Source organism: Pteropus vampyrus, unplaced genomic scaffold (genome assembly GCF_000151845.1).
Source record: "Pteropus vampyrus isolate Shadow unplaced genomic scaffold, Pvam_2.0 Scaffold357, whole genome shotgun sequence".
NCBI lineage: Eukaryota > Metazoa > Chordata > Mammalia > Chiroptera > Pteropodidae > Pteropus > Pteropus vampyrus.
The window spans coordinates 1129234-1148104 of record NW_011889138.1 but is presented as its reverse complement, the minus strand read 5'-3'; the positions used below and the strand labels follow the sequence as shown (position 1 = coordinate 1148104).

General features: G+C 40.3%; 1 protein-coding gene and 1 pseudogene across 1 annotated transcript in view; both read left to right on the top strand.

Annotated features, from left to right (window-relative positions):
• The first annotated feature begins 155 nt into the window (after positions 1 to 155).
• Positions 156 to 18871, top strand: part of NLRP9 (NLR family pyrin domain containing 9) — a 37984-nt gene continuing 19268 nt past the window's right edge. The window contains exons 1-4 of the mRNA XM_011379317.2: positions 156 to 241; positions 11570 to 11898; positions 14446 to 16006; positions 17108 to 17269. Coding sequence (XP_011377619.2) covers positions 207 to 241; positions 11570 to 11898; positions 14446 to 16006; positions 17108 to 17269 — 2087 coding nt within the window. The 5' untranslated portion in view covers positions 156 to 206. The remainder of the gene's footprint in view (positions 242 to 11569; positions 11899 to 14445; positions 16007 to 17107; positions 17270 to 18871) is intronic.
• On the top strand, positions 4904 to 5023 carry LOC111731263 (annotated as a pseudogene).

The following is an 18871-nucleotide window of genomic DNA, read 5'->3' as shown; positions in this document are numbered from 1 at the left end:
CGACAGGTCCCATAAGTGTTTCACCTTGGAACTTCCGCATCTTTGGATTCATCTACAGGATAGCTCTCAGCTGGGGCTTCAAGTCCTTGACCTTTGACACAGCCTGCCAAGCTGGCTATTGGGCCTGATGTCCTTCTTCTGAGAGACCTCGGAGCAGGAGGGGCACAAAACCCCATCCCCACCGGACTCCTTCCTCGAGACAGCAGATGTATCCACATTTCATGTTCACAGGGTTTTCAAGGTAAGTCAGGCAGACCGGACATCTGCACGCTCCTTTAAAGTGTCCAGCCATGGCTGCTGGGTGGGGGAAAATTGCGCATGCTGTTAGAATTTCTGTGAGTGAATTGGATGCATTGGTCCTGGCACACCGCCCCCTTTTCCTACGTTGTGATTTGCAGTCACTGCTCCTAGGCAATGACATACAGTGCAAGTACAAATACAAATAACTCGTGGCCCTGAACTTCTGATGTTTGCTATTGGAGGATGGGATTTCTCCGTGGGCTGTGAGTTAGTTAGCTGGTGAGAGCATCTCTCTACGACACCTGAGCTGTCTAGCGTGGCAGCCACCAGCTCCGTGTGGCTATTGAGCAGCTGGGGTGGGGCTTATCCACTCTGAAATGTGTTGTGAGCTTAAGATATACCCTTAGTTTTGGAGATACCATGAGAAAGAGAATGTAACGATCTCCTTGACATCCTTCAACAATTGATTGCATGTTGAAATGACAGCCTTCTGCCAGTAACAATAAATTAGATTGGTTTGATTTTACTTTATTGATGTGGCTACTAGAAAGTGAATTTACAATGACATATGTGGGTCACCTCATAGTTCCAGCTGGCCTAGACGCAGAAACTCCCTCAGCTGCCCAATCTGGATGTGGTAAAACCCTTATGGAACTAGAGAGCTGTAATAAAGCCATGGCTGACACCTACTTGCCACCTCACAGAGTTAGCTGAGCTGACTTGACTTAGGATAATGACACGATATTATTTCTCAACCTGGTACTGAAACTCGATTCTTCCTACTGCTGTCATCAAGGGTCTCAGTGTCCCCAGGTATACATACTGTGCCTGGCCTTGAGTTGGCCTCAGACAGCACTTGCTGGATTCATACATTCCTCCAATCCCAAGACCTTTTGTGGAAATTTGAAAAACAAAATCCCTTTAGATTGACTCACCTTCCCTGCACTGGGCGCCCTTCTGGCCTCCAGCTGCCTCTATTGACAGTTCAGTTCTAGAGTGAGGTCGACCAACAAGCGACTTTTATTAGGTCCATCCTCCCACCTCACTCACTTCCTGTCCATCCTGCTTGATCCAATCAGGGTTTGATTGAATTCTGGCATTAATGAGAGGTTACCACAAACAAAGGAGGGTGTCATACATGAAAGTTACTTTTCAACTAATATAAACAAAAGAGAGCCATAGTATCATTCCAGATTAGCTCTTGTATACCTGTCGATGAATTGAAATTAGGATTCAAATTTAAAAATGGCCATCATTATTAGTTGTTCTAAAATGAATGGGGAAGTTTTTTGGGGAGTGGGGAAGACTTGTTTCAAATGGTTTTTGATTATGAAAGTGAAATCTCACATTTGGATCAAGAAAATTCAATTAAGCCTACTCAGAAGTCTTTCCTAAAATCATACTCAGTTGACCTCAGTCACTTCTTCAAATGAGTGTTTTCTTCATAAACGTTAAGATCTTTGGTTAGAAGTTTGGTAAAGAAACCTCAAACCTCTGTGACACTGGCCAGCCAGGGAAGATCCAGGCTTTCGTTAGTTATAGAATCAAAGATAAAAGATATTTTTTATAGTATTACTACTTCCCTTACATCACAACATATACAGAATGAGGTAAATTTCTTTTAAAACATGTTCAAAAAAGGGTTTCTCCTGGTGTTCAATGACTCATGGATGAGTCCGGTGTACGGGGTGGAGTCAGGTTAGATTTAGGTGTTTGGTCAAGAAGGCTGTCACTCAATCATTTCCACAGGGATAATTTGCTGCTGATTTCTGGACTTCTTATCACATTTCACATGCAAGGAGAGGCTCACTCCAGCCCTTGAAGTCATTGTGTCTCCTTAGGGCAAATTGAAACACACTCACATATTTGTATGACATTTAAAAAATTTTTATTTTTCAATTAGAGTTGACATTCGATATTTTATTGACATTTTCGTTTCTCTTATTATTTTCACAAGCTGAATTTAATTTATTTCACAGCTCCTACAGCGTTGCCATACTTCTGGGAGTAGTCATTCTCATGCCTGTGGTTCCTTTGACTCTTGCTTGTGGGGGATTATTTCGTACTGAGTTTTCTGCTTATTTATTTTGAGCAGATCATGAGGCAGAGCTCAAACCCTCTGGGAATACCAGGTGACCTCTGCACTGGTTTGATTTTCCCCAAATATCCTTCATCCTGGAATGGCATTTTTGTTACATTTTGGCTTAGGAATTCTTGCATTAAGGAGAAGAAAAGAGAAAAGTAGGTTTCCTTGTCTCCTGGAGAGGCTATTGGTGACCTATAGTATTTTTTTCCAACTGGAAATTTGGACAGAGAAGGTCTGTCTGTCTGCCCCTGGAGACAGTGGCTGGTACACTTTTCTTACACACTGTCATAGGCAGTCCAGTGCCTTGAGTCTCCTATGTGTGAGAAAGGCCTTGCCTTTCAATATCCCACTTGGTGAGGATGAATTCTCCACCTCCCATTCCTGCAGGTGTGTCCTGGCTTCCAGGACTTCAAGAAGTTGAGCTGCTGTCACCCAGGCCCTGTTCAGACTGTCACATCACATCACCCTCCATATTCAGCTCCTTGCAGAGTCTGGGACACAGCATCTCCATGGCTTTTCTGAAAGTGTGTTTTTCCATAATTTAAAAACATATGATGTGTTTTCAATAGTTTTATGTGACTCTTCTTAAATAATGTCTTAGTCTTTCTTGAATAATATCTTATCCTCAAATAAAATCTTATTCTCATCATGTTTACGTGAGAAAGGTCTTAGCCATCTGAAACTCTGAGAAAAACTGAAAAAAAGCTAGACTTGCTTTCACTCTGACACAGTTCTTTCCTTGGGAAATAAATATCAAAAACGATGAAAAAAATCTCTCAATGAAATCCGATTGTTTTGAGTTTTGGTGACTAATTTGCCTAAATAATTTTTCGAATCATTGAAATATTGATGGCAGCATCACTTGAGAATCACCAAGCTCACATCTCCTTTGTTCTAACAGTTGCCCCAAATAGGCCTTTTAAATCTCTTTTATTATACACATATAATTTTAAGAATGTTATTTAAAAAATAAGAACTTTATTTTATTTTTTATTTACTTTTTTTTTTAGTTTTATCTCTTCATTTGAAAAAGTTAACAAAAAACTTTAACACCTTATACTGTTCATATAATAAAGAAATTCAAACCTTCAAATCATCGATTCTCAGTTACAATCCTTCCAGCAGCCATTTCACTCTGTAGCCAAGAATTTTAAATTGGGTTATGTTTTTACACAAAATTTGATATCAAGTAAAGAATTAATCACATTATCAGAAATTCCATTTTTTGTGGTTTGCATATCTCAGAAAGCATTTTCTTTTTTTATAGTTAACATACAACACTATATTAGTTTCAGGTGTATAGCACAGTGGTTAGACATTTACATAATTTATGAAGTGATCACCCTGATTACTTTAGTATCCACCTGGCACTATCCATAGTTACTACAATGACTATTTTGTAACTACCAATTTGTGCTTCTCAATCCCCTCACTTTTGTCACCCAGTCTCCATCCCCCTCCCATCTGGTGACTACCAATTTGTGATACCTGACATAATCTTGGCTTTTTTCTTAAACTCGTGGGGAAGAAAAAAATTTTTTATAATTCTAATTTGTGGCCAAGTGGTTGACTTGGGAAAGTACGATTGGGTGGTACAGAAAGAAAAAAACAAAGTTCAAAATTTCAAAAATGATTCAGCCTCATATTTCACATTGCTCTCTTCCGTCTTTTAAAAATGTTTACTAATTAACCAACTATCGTGAGGCAGGATCTGTTAACATGGGTCATTAATTTGGTCCTAGTTGGGGAGTTCAGGAAAGAATTATGTGGGAGAGTTTTTTCGGCTGAGGAATGAGCAGTAATAAACCAGCTAAAACGAAAAAGGACTGTTTGGGCCACGTCGTCTGTCCATTTGTGAATTACTTCCTTTCCCTCCACAATGGATGTGACCTTGGTTGGATGTGGCACTTCTGATGACCCCAGGAAGATGAGATGTGGGCGTATCACACAGATTCAGAAAATCATGCTGAGAATTTATACACATGAAATTTGAGGTTTGGTTTTTAAAAATATTTTCCTACTTATTTGGCCTTTATTGCCCAAATATCAAAAGCTTGGATAAGATTTGCTTTGTGAGTGACAGCTACATACACTTCTGACATTTGATAAATGAGGTAATAAAACTTGATTTGGGTCAGCTCTCAGTTGACCGCCAGGTGGCACCCTCATGCTGTCTGCTCACAGCTGACCCCACCTCAGGTGGCGGTCTTGACCTGTCTGATGCAGGCTTTCTGCCTCTATCCTATTTTCTGAAACACCCTCCAGAGGTCCAGACTTATGCCCATATCGGGTCTGCTTAGTATAGTAATCACTGATGTCTCTTGATGTCTAAGGACATCATGACCTAGCCTGGATTTTTGATATTAAACGACAGAGAATCTGGTACATTACATCACCTTTAACCTTCTATGCTGGATTCTGGATCTGCAACCAGGTGACCACAAAAAAGGAAACCAAGACACTTTTCTCTAACGCGTGACTATGGCCCAGTGAAGGATAGGTTAGGAAGGCAGCATGAGGACGTCAGGTCAGAATTTCAGTAGAGAGTTCTGGTTTAACCAAAAATCAGGATCTCGGGTCTATGTCCATGCTACCCTAAACAAACCTGATCCTGTCTGATCTCGCGAAGCTAAGCAGGGTCGGGCCTGGTTAGTACTTGGATGGGAGACCACCTAGGAAGACCAGGTGCTGTAGACGTGAAAAATAAAAAATAAAAGATTGTAAGCTGACAAGGTCCTTGCAACCTTTGGTTGACCATACACACACACACGCGCACACACACACACGCACGTCTCGGAGAGAAAAGTCCCACTGACTTTCTTAGCCCAGTCTCAGCAGGCAGCATGAAGCCACGGCTACCCGTTGATCCAATACAGTCAAAAAGTTAAAATTTGGGCTGATGAAGTAGGAATGTTCTCAGCTCTAGCCTTCACCTCGATGGGCTCAAGTCCCTTTGAAAGGGGTAATAATACTACCTACTCCACAGGGCTGAGGAAAATCGGGTCACGCAGGAAATGCCCTCAGCTATAGGGCTCTTAGATCATTAGCGCCCAGTTAACATTAGAGACCATTAATGGAGGCAATTAAAACATCAGTGGCAGGTGATGGTGATCAGAGTGATAATGGGCAGAGCTCACACAGGGTTCCATGATAAGAGTAATGGGGTGTTAATAGACACCTTCGGTGGAATATTACCCAGCCTTAAAGATGAAGGAACGACACGGATGAAACTGGAGGACATTCTTCTAAGTGAAACAACCAGTCACAGAAGGACAAACCCTGCAAGATTCCGCTTACATGAAGTATCTAAGAGAATCAATAGAAGCAGAGAGGGGAGGGGAAAGGAAGGGGTCACTTCATCAGGTATAAACTTTTGCTTACACAAGATGAGTAAGTTCTAGAACTCTCTTATCATCACTAGTTAACAACACTGTGTCAGACACATAAAATTTTGGTAAGAGTGTAACTCTCATGTTAAGTGTTCCTATCACAATTAAGAAAAAACAAAAACAAAAACATGATTTGCAAATTCTAACTTCGGTCCTCCCACCCAGAGCTAGTTATCCAAGGATGTGCGTTGGTCTCCTCATCCACAAAGGCTTGGTTCTAGGCACTGCCGTGAATGTCGAGAAGATGCAAGAGATCGCTCAGAGGACAGGAAAGTCAGACACTCAGATCAGGCAAGAGGGGTCCCTACTGCCAGTCTCCAAATCACTGTCATTGGTAGTGGGAGAGGACTGCTCACAGCAGCCCAGAGATAGCATCACATTGGGAGGATCTATTACCAGCATTCTGGGAAGGGTCATTAAGCCATATCTGAAGGAAGATTGTTTACACTTGTGGCGGAAGACACAGCCCTGATAGTTTCATATCACTCCCTGAGTCTTGCCAATCAAGAGCCACACCAGCCAATGGGAGGGCAGGCACAGCCTCTTAGCCTTGGCCTCCACAGCTGCTCTTTGATGGGCACCAGCCTGGAGAACCAGTGGCCGCATCCGGTGAGGGTGTCTTCTTCTGGAACTTTCTCTTTCTTCTTCATTCCCCCTCTCAGTGCTCACTGTAGGTCTTGCATAAAGAGCAAGGCAGAGGGGTCCCAACAGCACCTAGTCCTGCTCCTGTGCTGTGGCAAGGGCGTACTAAAAAGCGTTCAAATCCACGGGGAGATGGTGCATTCAGCACTCCACTTGAAACCTCTGCGTTTCCAACTCTGTACTAGGTGGAAGAAGGGGACTCTGAATTGGTGACCGAATGAGATGACTCGAGTGTCAGAGGACCAAGGGGACATGTCAAAGGGCTGCTGTTCCTTAGTCTTGGTTGCCCTCTCAATTCTGATTGTGAGATTCCCATAATTGGGGAGACAAAAGGAAACTGGGATTTGGGCCAGGGGTGGTCACGGAAGGGAAGAGCACATGGGTGAGTAGGGGGAGTGCAGTTCCAGACTGGTGTTCATGGTAATTGGGGTGATTGGCTTCTAAAGATTAATCTTTTACCCTCCAGAGTTTCTAGGGGGTCCCAATGTTAGGCTAAATCACATGTAAGTAACTTTGTGGTTGATGTTGGTTTTGTGTGACTACAGAAGTCCTAGAGGAGAGAGTGAGCCAGGTAGTGTGAGTTTGAGGATGAGGCAGATTGTGCCAAGGACAGGATGGCTATAACAGGAGAAGATGCTGGCTGGAGGGCCTAATGCCGCCTGATGAAGGGCCATGAGGAGCTGGGGCTCTTTGGTGAGGGCATCCACTTACCTCTGTACCTTGTGGTGCGAGGGGTGCCAGATTCAGCAGCCAGCATTTGGGAGAGCTTCAAAGGACACCCACACCATGTTTAGAAGAAGGTTTCAACTAGAAAAGGAACAGAAAGGAATGTTTAGTGAAAAAGCTCAGGACACAGAAGTGTTTTTTTGTTTTTGTTTTTAAATTGTAGTAAAATGTGGTAAAATGTGGTAAAATTGTGGTAAAGCAAAGTTTCTATTTTAACCACTTTTAAAGTATCGAGGTGCAATTGGTTAATAAGATTATATAAGTTTCAAGTGTCCCATTCCATAAGATGTCATCTGTCTATTGCATTGCATGCTCACTGCCCAAAGTCTAGTCTCTCTTTGTCACCATGTATTTGACTCCTTCACTTTCTTAGTCCTCCCCCAACCCTCTTCCCCCTTATTTTAACCATTTTTAAGAGTACAGTGGCATTAAGTATATTTACATCGTTATGTAGCCATCACCACCATTTTCTCTAGAATTTTTCCCACAACTGACACTCTCCACTGAACAGCTCCCGTCCCCGCTCCCAGCCCCTCTATTTTCTATTCTTTGTCTCTGTGAATTTGACAATTCTAGGTGTCTTATATAAGAGAAATCACATGAGATTTGTCCTTTTTTTTTCTGGCTTATTTCACTTAGCATAATGTTTTCAAAGTTTCTCCCCATGGTAGCATGTGTCAGAATTTTAATCCTTTTTATGGCTGAGTAATATTCCATTGCATGCATATACACCACATTTGCTTTATCTCTTTCTCCCTTGACGAACAGTTGGGATGGTTCTATCTTTTGGCTCTTGTGATAACACTGCTATGATCATTGGTGTACAATTAAATTTTTGACATATGGGGTTTTATTGATGATGGTGACTTGTAGTTTCTTTACAAATATTAACCTACAATAAATCTAATTTCCCCTTTATGCTCTATATTATTAGAAGGCATTCCCCCCAAATAAGAAGAAAACTTAAATTTGCTTTGATGTTCTCTCCCCACTTTTTACTTCCATCTCCTAGAATAAGATCATGTGTGATTTTAATGTCATTTCCTTCTTTTCCATTGGCTTAGACTTTCTTCTGTATGTGCAGCATGGAAGAGCAAAAAAACTAATAGGATGCTGGTGAAAATGTAAATTATTCATGAGGGAAAGTAGTTGGGCATTATGTCATAAATATGACAATCCATACAGGCTACAGCCTATAAATATAAACCCAGCAAGATATCTGTTTAAATGCACCAACGTGCATGGGAAAGCTTCTCCACAGAAGCATCATTCATGTTGTAGAAAAGCTAGAAAAATATGTACATGCTAGTCAACCATAGCACTTAGAAGCTGCAACAGTAGAATACTATACGACAATACAATGGACCACTTAGAGCTTCAGACAGCAACACAGATGAGCCTTACAAAATAGTGCCAAGCGAAGGAGGCCAGAGAGAAAATACTTTATCACTTTATTTACTAGAATTAATCATATGGCATCAATCTATATTATTTACAATGCACATGTAAGTTTTAAAATTATATATATTTTTCTCATTTATTTTTAAATAAAAACATATTAAAATGAATTCTACTTGATTCTTATTACTTTTTTAATGTGTTTGTAAAGAAAATTTTGTTAAAATATCCTTTTTAAATTTACCTTTCAATTACAGTTGACATTCAATATTAGTTTCAGGTGTACAGCAGTGGTCAGATATTTATACACCTTATAACTGATGCCCCCACCTGGCACCACATAGTTATTACAACATTATTGACTATATTCCTTGTGCTGTACTTTATTTCCCTGATTGTTTTGTAACTGCTAGTTTGTATTTCTTAATCCCTTCCCCTTTACACCCAGCCCCAACCACCCACCCACTTGGCAACCATTAGTTTGTTCTCTGTATCTATGAGTCTGTTTTCATTTTGTTTGTTCGTTTAATTTGTTTTTTAGATTCCACATGTAAGTGAGGTCATATGGCATTTGTCTTTCTCTGTCCAATTTATTTCACTCAGCACAGTAAGTGGATGGACCCTAGGTCCATCCACGTTATTGCAAGTGGTAATATTTCATTCTTTTTTACAGCTAAGTAATATTCAATTGTATATATGTACCTCCATGTGAGCCTTTAAAAAAATAAATCTTTTGCTGTATCTGGATTTTAAGTATAATTGGGAAATTCTTTCTATGCCCAGGTAACCCAGGAATTCATACACTACTTTAATACTTGCAGGTTTTTCAGTTTTATATTTAGGTCACAGATCTATATGCATTTTTTTCTTGTATAGGGGTGAGGCTTGAATTTTATTTTCATTCTTTCTAATTAGCCAATGAGTGGTTCCTGAACTAGTTATCACAAAGTCCGCCTTTGCATTGGTGGTTTGAAATGCATGCTTTATCAGTCACTAGGTGTCTGTCTGTGATTTGGTTTATTCCGCACTTCGTACTCTTCTTGCCTCTTCATTTGTGAGGCCTACTGTGCTTTAATTGTAGATGCATTAAGAGTTTGTTTTAATATCTGCAGACTTTTTTCTTTGTATGTTGACTTACATTCAGTATTGTCAGTAAAGATTCTCACAAATGGATTCCTATCCTTTTGTCAAAAAGTGATTCTCAGTGCGTTGTTTGGGAACGAGAGTGTGGCAGTTATGAAATATCATGGTATTCAATCATTTGACTCTCACCCCTTCTGGTTAGTAAACTTCATACATTTCTGAAAGTCTAGACCTTGCACTGTCTAAAATAGTAGCCACTAGTAGTCACGTGTGGCAGTCAAGCCCTTGCAAGGTATTCAGTGAGATGGAGGAATTGAATTCTTAATTTTAATTAATGCAAATTTTAATTTTATCACTGACTCCCAATTCAGTTTTCAGGAGGCTTATATATGTATGAAATACCTTGAGTATGAGAATTTCCTTTCCTCACTTACATATTTTATGAAATTTAAGCAGAGATCGAGTATTTCCAATGGAAATTTAGCATCTGAATTGAGACAGTATTTAAGTGTGAAATGCACACTGAAATTTGGAAGACAGTATAAAAAACCTGGCAAAATATTTCATCAAATTGAATATTGCTTACACGTTGAATTGACACTTTAGACATACTGGGTGAAATAGTATATTATTAAAGTTGATTTCCCCTGTTGGATTAAATTCTTTAACGTGGCTACTCAAAAGTTTAAAATTACAAATGTGACTCTTATTATGTTACAGTTGTATAATACACTTAGCTGCCCTAGACTTTTCTTCTTTATCTTTGGAATTATGGAATCTGAATATGATGTGAGTTTTTATCTTTTCAATGCCTTAATTCTTGGCAAGGTCTTCTATCTTGAAGATGCATATGGAAAGCTTTCTTCTATGAATTATTTCTTTCCCTCTGTATGTATGTATACATACATACATATGGTGGGGGGGAGGATTTCAGTGAGATAGATGTTGGAATTTCTGGAGCCATTAACACTATCTACACTTTTCATCTCTTTTCTTTGTTCTGTGTGCTAACCAGCCACATGGTTTGAAGAATATTTCCTTGACCCATCATGGAGATGGAGATCCAGGACCACAGGATATAAGCTGGAGTGCCCGTGGATGACTTGTTTGGAAATTTGGAACTTTTTTTTCCAACCACAGCTCTGTTTTCTACATTTCAGGGATTCATCAAAACATTCATACACCAAAGGCATAGCTTTAGGTGTTTGATATTTTAAAAAATTAAATGTATTGGGATAACATTGGTTAATAATTATATAAATTTCAGGTATACAATTTCTTAATACTTTATAATCTGTGTACTCCCTTTGTGCTTACCACCCCAAGTCTAGCCTCTTTCTGTTACCATGTATTTGACCCTCTTTACACTTTGTCCTCCTATTGCCTTTGGATATTTACTCCCAAAATTTGAGGACATTTATTCGTAAAAATATCTGCACTCCCATGTTCACTGTAGCATTATTTACAATAGCCAAGACATGGAAACAACCTAAGTGTCTTTCAATAGATGACTGGATCAAGAAGATGTGGTTGGTCCATACATACAAAGGTGTTTGATTCTTAAAGATCTTTGTCACTTAGTCAAGCTAGACCAGAAACTGTCCTTCAAGGAACGTTAATAACACCATCTTTTTGAACTTTAGACAGAAGCTCCGTAATGACACAAGGTCAATGTCCTTGTCCCACTGATAACCCCCCAAAGCTTTATTATGGTTTTAGGTAGTTATCGCTCTCCCTGGCATTTGGCTTAGGTAGTTATCGCTCTCCCTGGCATTTGGCTTAGCGTAAATGACATTGTTTCTAGCACTGAATTCACATGCATGACTGTGGAATGTAGAGGAAGGATGGGGTGCCTTCCACAGATGAAGCTGGCCAGATGTGTTTTCAGCAAGAAGTTGGGTGACATCAGTAAGCTGAAGCCACTTTCAATTGCTGTGATTTAACTCTGTAATGACATCATTCTCCCCCAGGAATCACTTCTTTCTTTTTTTTTTTTTTTTTGAAGATTTTTTTTTCCCCTTTCTGGAAGAGTCAGCTTACAATCCTGGGACAAGATGGCCGAATTTCTTTTTTCTGATATTGGCCTCTTTTGGTACCTGAAAGAGCTCCAAAAGGAAGAGTTCTGGAAGTTCAAGGAGCTCCTCAAGCAAGAACTTCTGAAATTCGAACTCAAGCCAATCCCATGGCCCATGCTCAAGAAGGCGTCAAGGGAAGATCTAGCAAAACTTCTGGACAAGCATTACCCAGGAAAACAGGCGTGGGAGGTGACACTGAGCCTGTTTCTACAGATCAATCGGTGTGACCTCTGGACCAAGGCTCAGGAAGAGATAAGAAGTAAGTGTGGGATGCAGAAGTAAGGGTGGGAGCCACAGCAGGAAGTAAGTGTGGGATGCAGAAGTAAGGGTGGGAGCCACAGCAGGAGGTGGATCCACTGAGAGCTTGTCATAAAGAAGGTGACATTGTCACTAAGCTAATGGCCACCCTTCTGTCTGTTGACAATGTGTCATGGGTCAGTGAGAACCTTGGAGGCAGTAGAGGAATTGCAAGCCAACTCTGCTCATACATGGGCCAGTGATGGACTGCAGATGGGTAGTGTCCTGAGACAGACTGTCATCTAAGTGGTGTCCCCATTTTTCTGTCCCAACACAAGTCTGTGCTATCACAGGAAGAGACTTGGACCTTAGTGTCTGCATTACCAGGTCTGCTGAGATAGAATTCCTAGGTAGAGTCCTAATGTTAGGATATAATTATAGTGTGTTTCTGTCTCTCTCTTTCCTTATAGTATGCAGGAAGCACTTTTTATGCATAATATCTTTTCATTCTCACCATGACTCTGAGATTTGCCAATGGGAAGGCTGTGGACTGAACAGTGTCCCTTCAAGGGACAGATCTGACTCCACACCAGTTATTTTTGACTCATTGGGGATTTATACCTTTCCTCTGGGAGGATACTCCTTTATTTTCCCCCAGAAAGAAGAGGAGTTGAATTTTAAGTCCTGGCAAATGAAGAGACAAAATGTCAGACAAGTCATTTTTAAAAATTTCATCTCTAAGACAGTAATTGAAAGCTGCAGCATGCTTTAACCAGTCTTACATGTTATTCTCTCATTGATTTTATCTATTTGTGAGATGAGACTTTCTGTTCTAATAAGCGAACTGAGACTCAGAAGGATTGTAATCACCCTGAAGTATCAGCATGGAAATAGATAAACCAAAGGGTGCCTCCTGGTGTGTGGACACCTAGCTTAGTGGTGACGACTGTTGTTCGCTAAGGCAGCTCCAGAGCAACAAGCCGCCATTAGGTCCGCTCCAACCCTCTGCTAAACTGGTTCTGCAAGGACATAATACGCCCAGATGGATGTAGAATGGCACAATTGGAAACATGAGATGTTGACATTGGTTCCTCTTGTTCCCAAGTCTCTTGGTGGCACAGTGGAGGAGGGCTCAGGTGGACACTGTGTGCATGGTAGGTCCGTGTCATAGGTGAGGGATCCAGAGATGCCAATCTCAGGTCATGACTGTGAATGACCCTGCCCCTTCTCCTGGAAGGAAAGAGAGAGACAGACAGAGAGCTAGCGAGATCTCTTAATTTCTTTTGTTTTTATAAACAAATCTTTCTCTGTCCCAGAGAGGAAAAAACTCTCTTTCCATCCCGAGGCTGTTTTCTAGTCATACATCCTTGAACAAAGCTATCAATGAATGCCCTTTGCTTGGAAGACATGCAGAGATGCCTCTCCTACTGTGATGTGCGTTTCTTCAGCACAGGATGAGGTCCTTGTCTGTATTTGTAGTTTTGTGCACCTCCCCTAATGTGTTGCCTTGAATGTGGATGGTAGATAGTAAGGGTGGTTCAAGGGTGCCTTTCTCAAATTAACTACAGTAGCATGGCACAGTAGGAATCACCTAGACCTCACAGTTTCAGGTCAGAGATGGGGTAAACCCCTGATCCTAATATTTATTCACTAGTCCAAATTAGCTGAGTAATAAACTCTCAATATTTTTCGTTCAGTGGGAGTTGAGTGAATTTTGATGAATTCTTGAGGAGATGCAAGATACGATAGCAGGAGCGATGCCCTTTGACCTGATTCCTGGCATACCCTCCATACGTGGTGGCACTTACAATTCTTTACTTGGGAGAGACCACCCCTACCCCCTTTCAGTTTGGAATGTAATTATCAAATGTCCACATTTCCAAGTGTCCACACTTTGTGTAGCCTGCAACTCTGAGATAGGCTTCTGGTTTTAGTCAGATGCTTCTGTGGACAGGATTTCAGATAGATTCTAATGAAACTAAGTTAATTAGCCTGGTCATCCATGGATGTACATCTTTCCTCATGTGTTTAAGTAACTCTGTAGGGTTGTTATGAGTATGAAAAAATAAGTGCATTAAAAAAAAGATTAAATGTATTGGGGTAACTTTTGTTAATAACATATGTCTCAAGTGTACAACTTTGTAATATGACATCTGTACACTCCACTGTGTGCTCACCACCTAAAATCTAGTGTCCTTCCATCATCCTATATTTGACCCCCTTTACTCTCTTCCTCCTCCCCTCACCCCCTTCCTCTCTAGAAAAACCACCATACTGTTGTGTGTCTAAGAGTTAGTTTGTGTGTTTTGTTTGTTGCTTTCTGTTTCATATCCCACACATGAGTGAAATCATGTGGTTCTTGTCTTTTTCTGTTTGACTTATTTCACTTAGTATGATACCCTCAAGATCCATCCATGTTGTTGCAAATGGCAGTATTCCGTCATATTTTATGGCTGTGTAATATTCCACTGTATATATGTACCACCTCTTTATCCAGTCATTTCTTGTCTCGGCTATTGTGAATTAATGCGTTTTTAAATTGTCATGGATTCTATCCTCATTAACTCAGATAAGCTCAACCCCTATAAAAGTCACATGAAGGACAAATTTCGTCTCATATGGGAAAAGGAAACCTGCCTTCAAGTGCCTGATGATTTCTACACTGAAGCCACGAAGAACGAATATGAAGAACTGAGTGCTGCATATACTGCTGGCCAGACTGGACAGCATTCCCTCACCATGGTCTTGCAAGGTTCTCAAGGAATTGGAAAAACAACCCTTCTGAGAAAAGTGATGCTGGAGTGGGCAGAGGGAAACTTATGGAGGGAAAAGTTCACATTTGTCTTCTTCCTGGATGGCTGTGACATGAACAGTATCACAGAGACGAGCTTGGTGGGGCTCCTCTCCAGAGACTGGCCTGGGTCTGCAGAGCCAATTGAAGACATTTTCTCCCAGCCAGAGAAGGTCCTTTTCATCATAGATGGCTTCGAGGAACTGAAATTTGACCTCGACCTCAACACCAACTGGTGCAGTGATTGGAAGCAGCGGCAGCCAATGCAGGTTATCCTGAACAGTCTGTTGCAGAAAAAATTGCTTCCAGAGTCTTCTCTGCTGGTCGCACTGGGAATGACAGGCATGAAGAAAATTTTTTACTTGTTGCAGCATCCAAAGTACATCGCTCTCCCAGGGCTCTCTGAATACAATAGGAAACTATATTTCTCCTATTTCTTCAGGGAGAAGAATAAAGCCTCTAGAGCCTTCAGTTTTGTGAGAGACAATGTTTCACTGTTTGTCTTGTGCCACTATCCCCTCGCCTGCTGGTTGGTCTGTATGTGTTTGAAATGGCAGTTGGAGAGAGGAGAAGACCTTGGGATTGCCTCCCAAACCACCACTTCTCTGTATGTTTCCTTTTTTACCAGTGTGTTCAAATCAGGACTGGGGAACTGTCCACCAAAGCAGAGCAGAGCCCAGCTGAAAAGCTTGTGCACCTTGGCTGCAGACGGCATCTGGACTGACACGTTTGTGTTTCACTCTGGGGACCTCAGGAGGAATGGGATATCGGAACCCGATGCCTTCATGTGGGTAGACTTGCGACTTCTCCAAAGGAACAGCGATCGTTTCACCTTCGTCCACGTGTGTATCCAAGAGTTTTGTGCTGCCATGTTATATTTGTTCAGACGACCCCAGGACAATGCTAACCCGGCCATCGGAAGTGTAGCCCAGCTTGTAAAAGCAACTGTGACTCAAGCCCCAACCTACCTATTGCAGACGGGGATCTTCCTGTTCGGGTTTTCCACAGAAAAAATAATGAACATGCTGGAGACGTCCTTTGGTTTTCCACTGTCCAAGGAGATAAAGCAGGAAATAACCGAATGCCTTCAGAGTTTGAGTCAGGATGACCCCAACCAGGTCGTAGTGAGTTTCCATGAGTTGTTCAACAGTTTATTTGAGACCCAGGACAAAGAATTTATAACACAAGTGATGGATTTCTTTGAAGATGTTAACATTTATATCAATAACACAGATGATTTGGTGGTATCTGCATTCTGCCTCAAACATAGCCAAAATTTGCAGAAACTTCACCTGTGTATACAAAATGTGTTTTCAGATGACTGTGGAGCCATCTTAAAGTAAGTCCATCTATTAATACCTGCCCTGCCCCATACCATACCTGTAGCTCATTCCAATCCCCACTGGGTATTTCATGGTTCACTATACTTTTGCTCTTAAGAAACATGGCTTTGTAATAAAATTTGCTAGCTGTGTGACCATGAGCAGTGACATCTGAGGTTTCCCCATCTGTATAAACAAAAATAAATGTTTTACCTACTTGGAGCCAAGGGGGAGATTGAAAGAAAGGCAGTTTTTATTGTTGCCATGACTATGCCTTTTTTTCTTGCCCTTATGGCATTTTAGCATATCCTGGTGACTCCACGAGGAAGGGACTCTTGGGATCTTTTGCCTGATTACCTCTGGATTTTTTTTTCCGTGTGTTTTTTCTCTTTGCTGATTTTAACTTGTATGCTTCATCAGGTTTAGGTTACCAGCTCTAACTTTGGCTCTCAAATACATGCCACTTTTCACAGTCACGTTTTTCTTTTTTTAATTTTAATTTAATTGAAGTATAATTGACATGCAACATCTCAGTGTCAGGTGTCTAACATAATGATTTGATGTTTGTGTATACTGCAAAACGATCACCACAATAAGTCTAGTTAACACTTGTTACCACACATAGGTACAGAATTTTTTTTTTTTTGTTATGAGAACTTTTACGATCTATTCTCTTAGCAACTTTCAAATAAGCAAAACAGGATTGTTAACTGTAGTTCCAGGCTGCACATGACATCCCAAGGAATTGTTTATTTTATACCTGTGTGGTCATGTTTTTTGATAATGTTCCCTGTTCACTGATAGATCACCCAATACTAACCTTTGTTCAGATATCAACTTATTGCCTAAAAGAGAAGAAAATAGAGGCAGAATACAATTGAATAACTTACCCAGGTCACATAGCTAATAAGTGGTTTAAGTGAGGTTTGATCCCATTGCTGTGACCTCAGGGTCTGTGCTGTCAACCACCATGCCATGTCGACTCAGTTTACCTGGCTGCACCTCTCCCTAGGCATCTGTCAGCTTGAAGGAACTTGGGGAATGGTGTTTTGCCTGTTTTGAGCATGTCCTGAGTTGAATTTCACGACTGGAGAAACATGGTGTTTGTTCTCCCATAGTGACACCCAGAAGCTGTGCTTTTGGAGGGACCTCTGCTCAGTGTTCACCACCAGCAGGAACTTCCAGGTGTTGGATTTGGACAACTGTACCTTCGATGAGGCCTCGCAGACCATCCTCTGTAAAGCGCTGGCTCAGCCCATTTGCAGACTCCAAAAACTGGTGTAAGTTAGATGTCAATCTGTTCTTTAAAGCAGAGTTTCATTCTCTCTACTCTGGCTTTAAAAAAATTTACATAAGTAGAGTTGGTATACAGTATCATATTAGTGCCAGGTATACAATATAGTGATTCAATGTTTCTATACCTTATAGTGTGATCGCTTCACTAATTCTAGTAATCATTTGTCACCATGAAAACTTAACACAATATTATTGATTATGTTCCCTTTCTCCTTTTCACCTGCCCTCCACCCCTTCTCATCTGGCAACCACCAGTTTGTTCTGTGTATCTATGAGTCTGTTTCTGTTTTGTTTGTTTGTTAATTTTGTTCTTTAGATTCCACATATACGTGAAATCATATGCTATGTTTTTTCTTTCTGACTTATTTCCCTCAGCATAATACCCTCTAGGTCCATCTATGTTGTCGCAAATGGCAAGATTTCCTTTTTAATGGCTGAGTAATATTCTGTTATATATATGTACCACCTCATCTTTATCCATTTGTCAATTGATGGACACTTAGGTTGCTTCCATATCTTGGCTATTGTAAATAATGCTACAGTGAACATAAAGGTGCATATATATTTTCAAATTAGTGCTTCATTTTCTTTGGATAAATACCCAGAAGTGCAATTGCTAGGTTCTATTTCTAATTTATCTGGAGAAACTACAAACTGTTTTTCATAGTGGCTGCACCAATTTGTAGTTCCACCAACAGTGTATGAAGGTTCCCTTTTCTCCACATCCTCACTATCACGGGTTGTTTGTTGATTTATTGATGATAGCCATTCTGACAGATGTGAGGTGATATCTCACTGTGGTTTTAATTTGCATTTCTCTGGTGGTTAGGGATGAACATCTTTTCATATGTCTATTGGCCATCTGTATGTCCTCTTTGAAAAAATGCCTATTCAAGTCATCTGCCCATTTTTCGATTGGATTGTTTATTTTTTTTGTTATTGAGTTGTATCAGTTCCTTATATATTTTAGATGTCAACCCTTTATCTGATGTATCATTGGTGAATATCTTCTCCCACTCAGTAGGCTCTCTTTTTCATTGATTTCCTTTGCTGTGCCCAAACTTTTTATTTTTATATTTTTAGTATGTTATTTCTTTGAATATGTACAAATATTTTAATAAACTAAAATATTCAATGAACAAGTAAGAATGACTAGAAATAAGAGTAATGTTAGGTTCTTTTCCAGAAATAATAAGCCATCACTTTTTCATAAGCCTTAATTTCCTCATATTTTCCCCTTTTGTAATTTTTTAAAAATTAAATTTATTTAAAAAATTTTTCAATTATAGTTGATATTCAATATTAAGCTTTTTGGCTTGATAAATCAATGTGTCAACACAGAGCTACAATCTAATATGTCAAAAGTGAACTCAGAAAGCATTATGTGATACAAATTTGTAGGAAAAACAAAATATATTGCTTGCTTCTACATGTGGTCACAAGAACTGTATGTGCCGTCTTGTTGGATCCGTTCACCTGTGTGCAGCTGATTAGCTAGGAATCTTCAAGGTCACCCTGACATGAAGAAAGCTTAAGTTTTGTTTAAGATTAGCACCCACATTTGGGGAAAATCGAGGTCACACTTG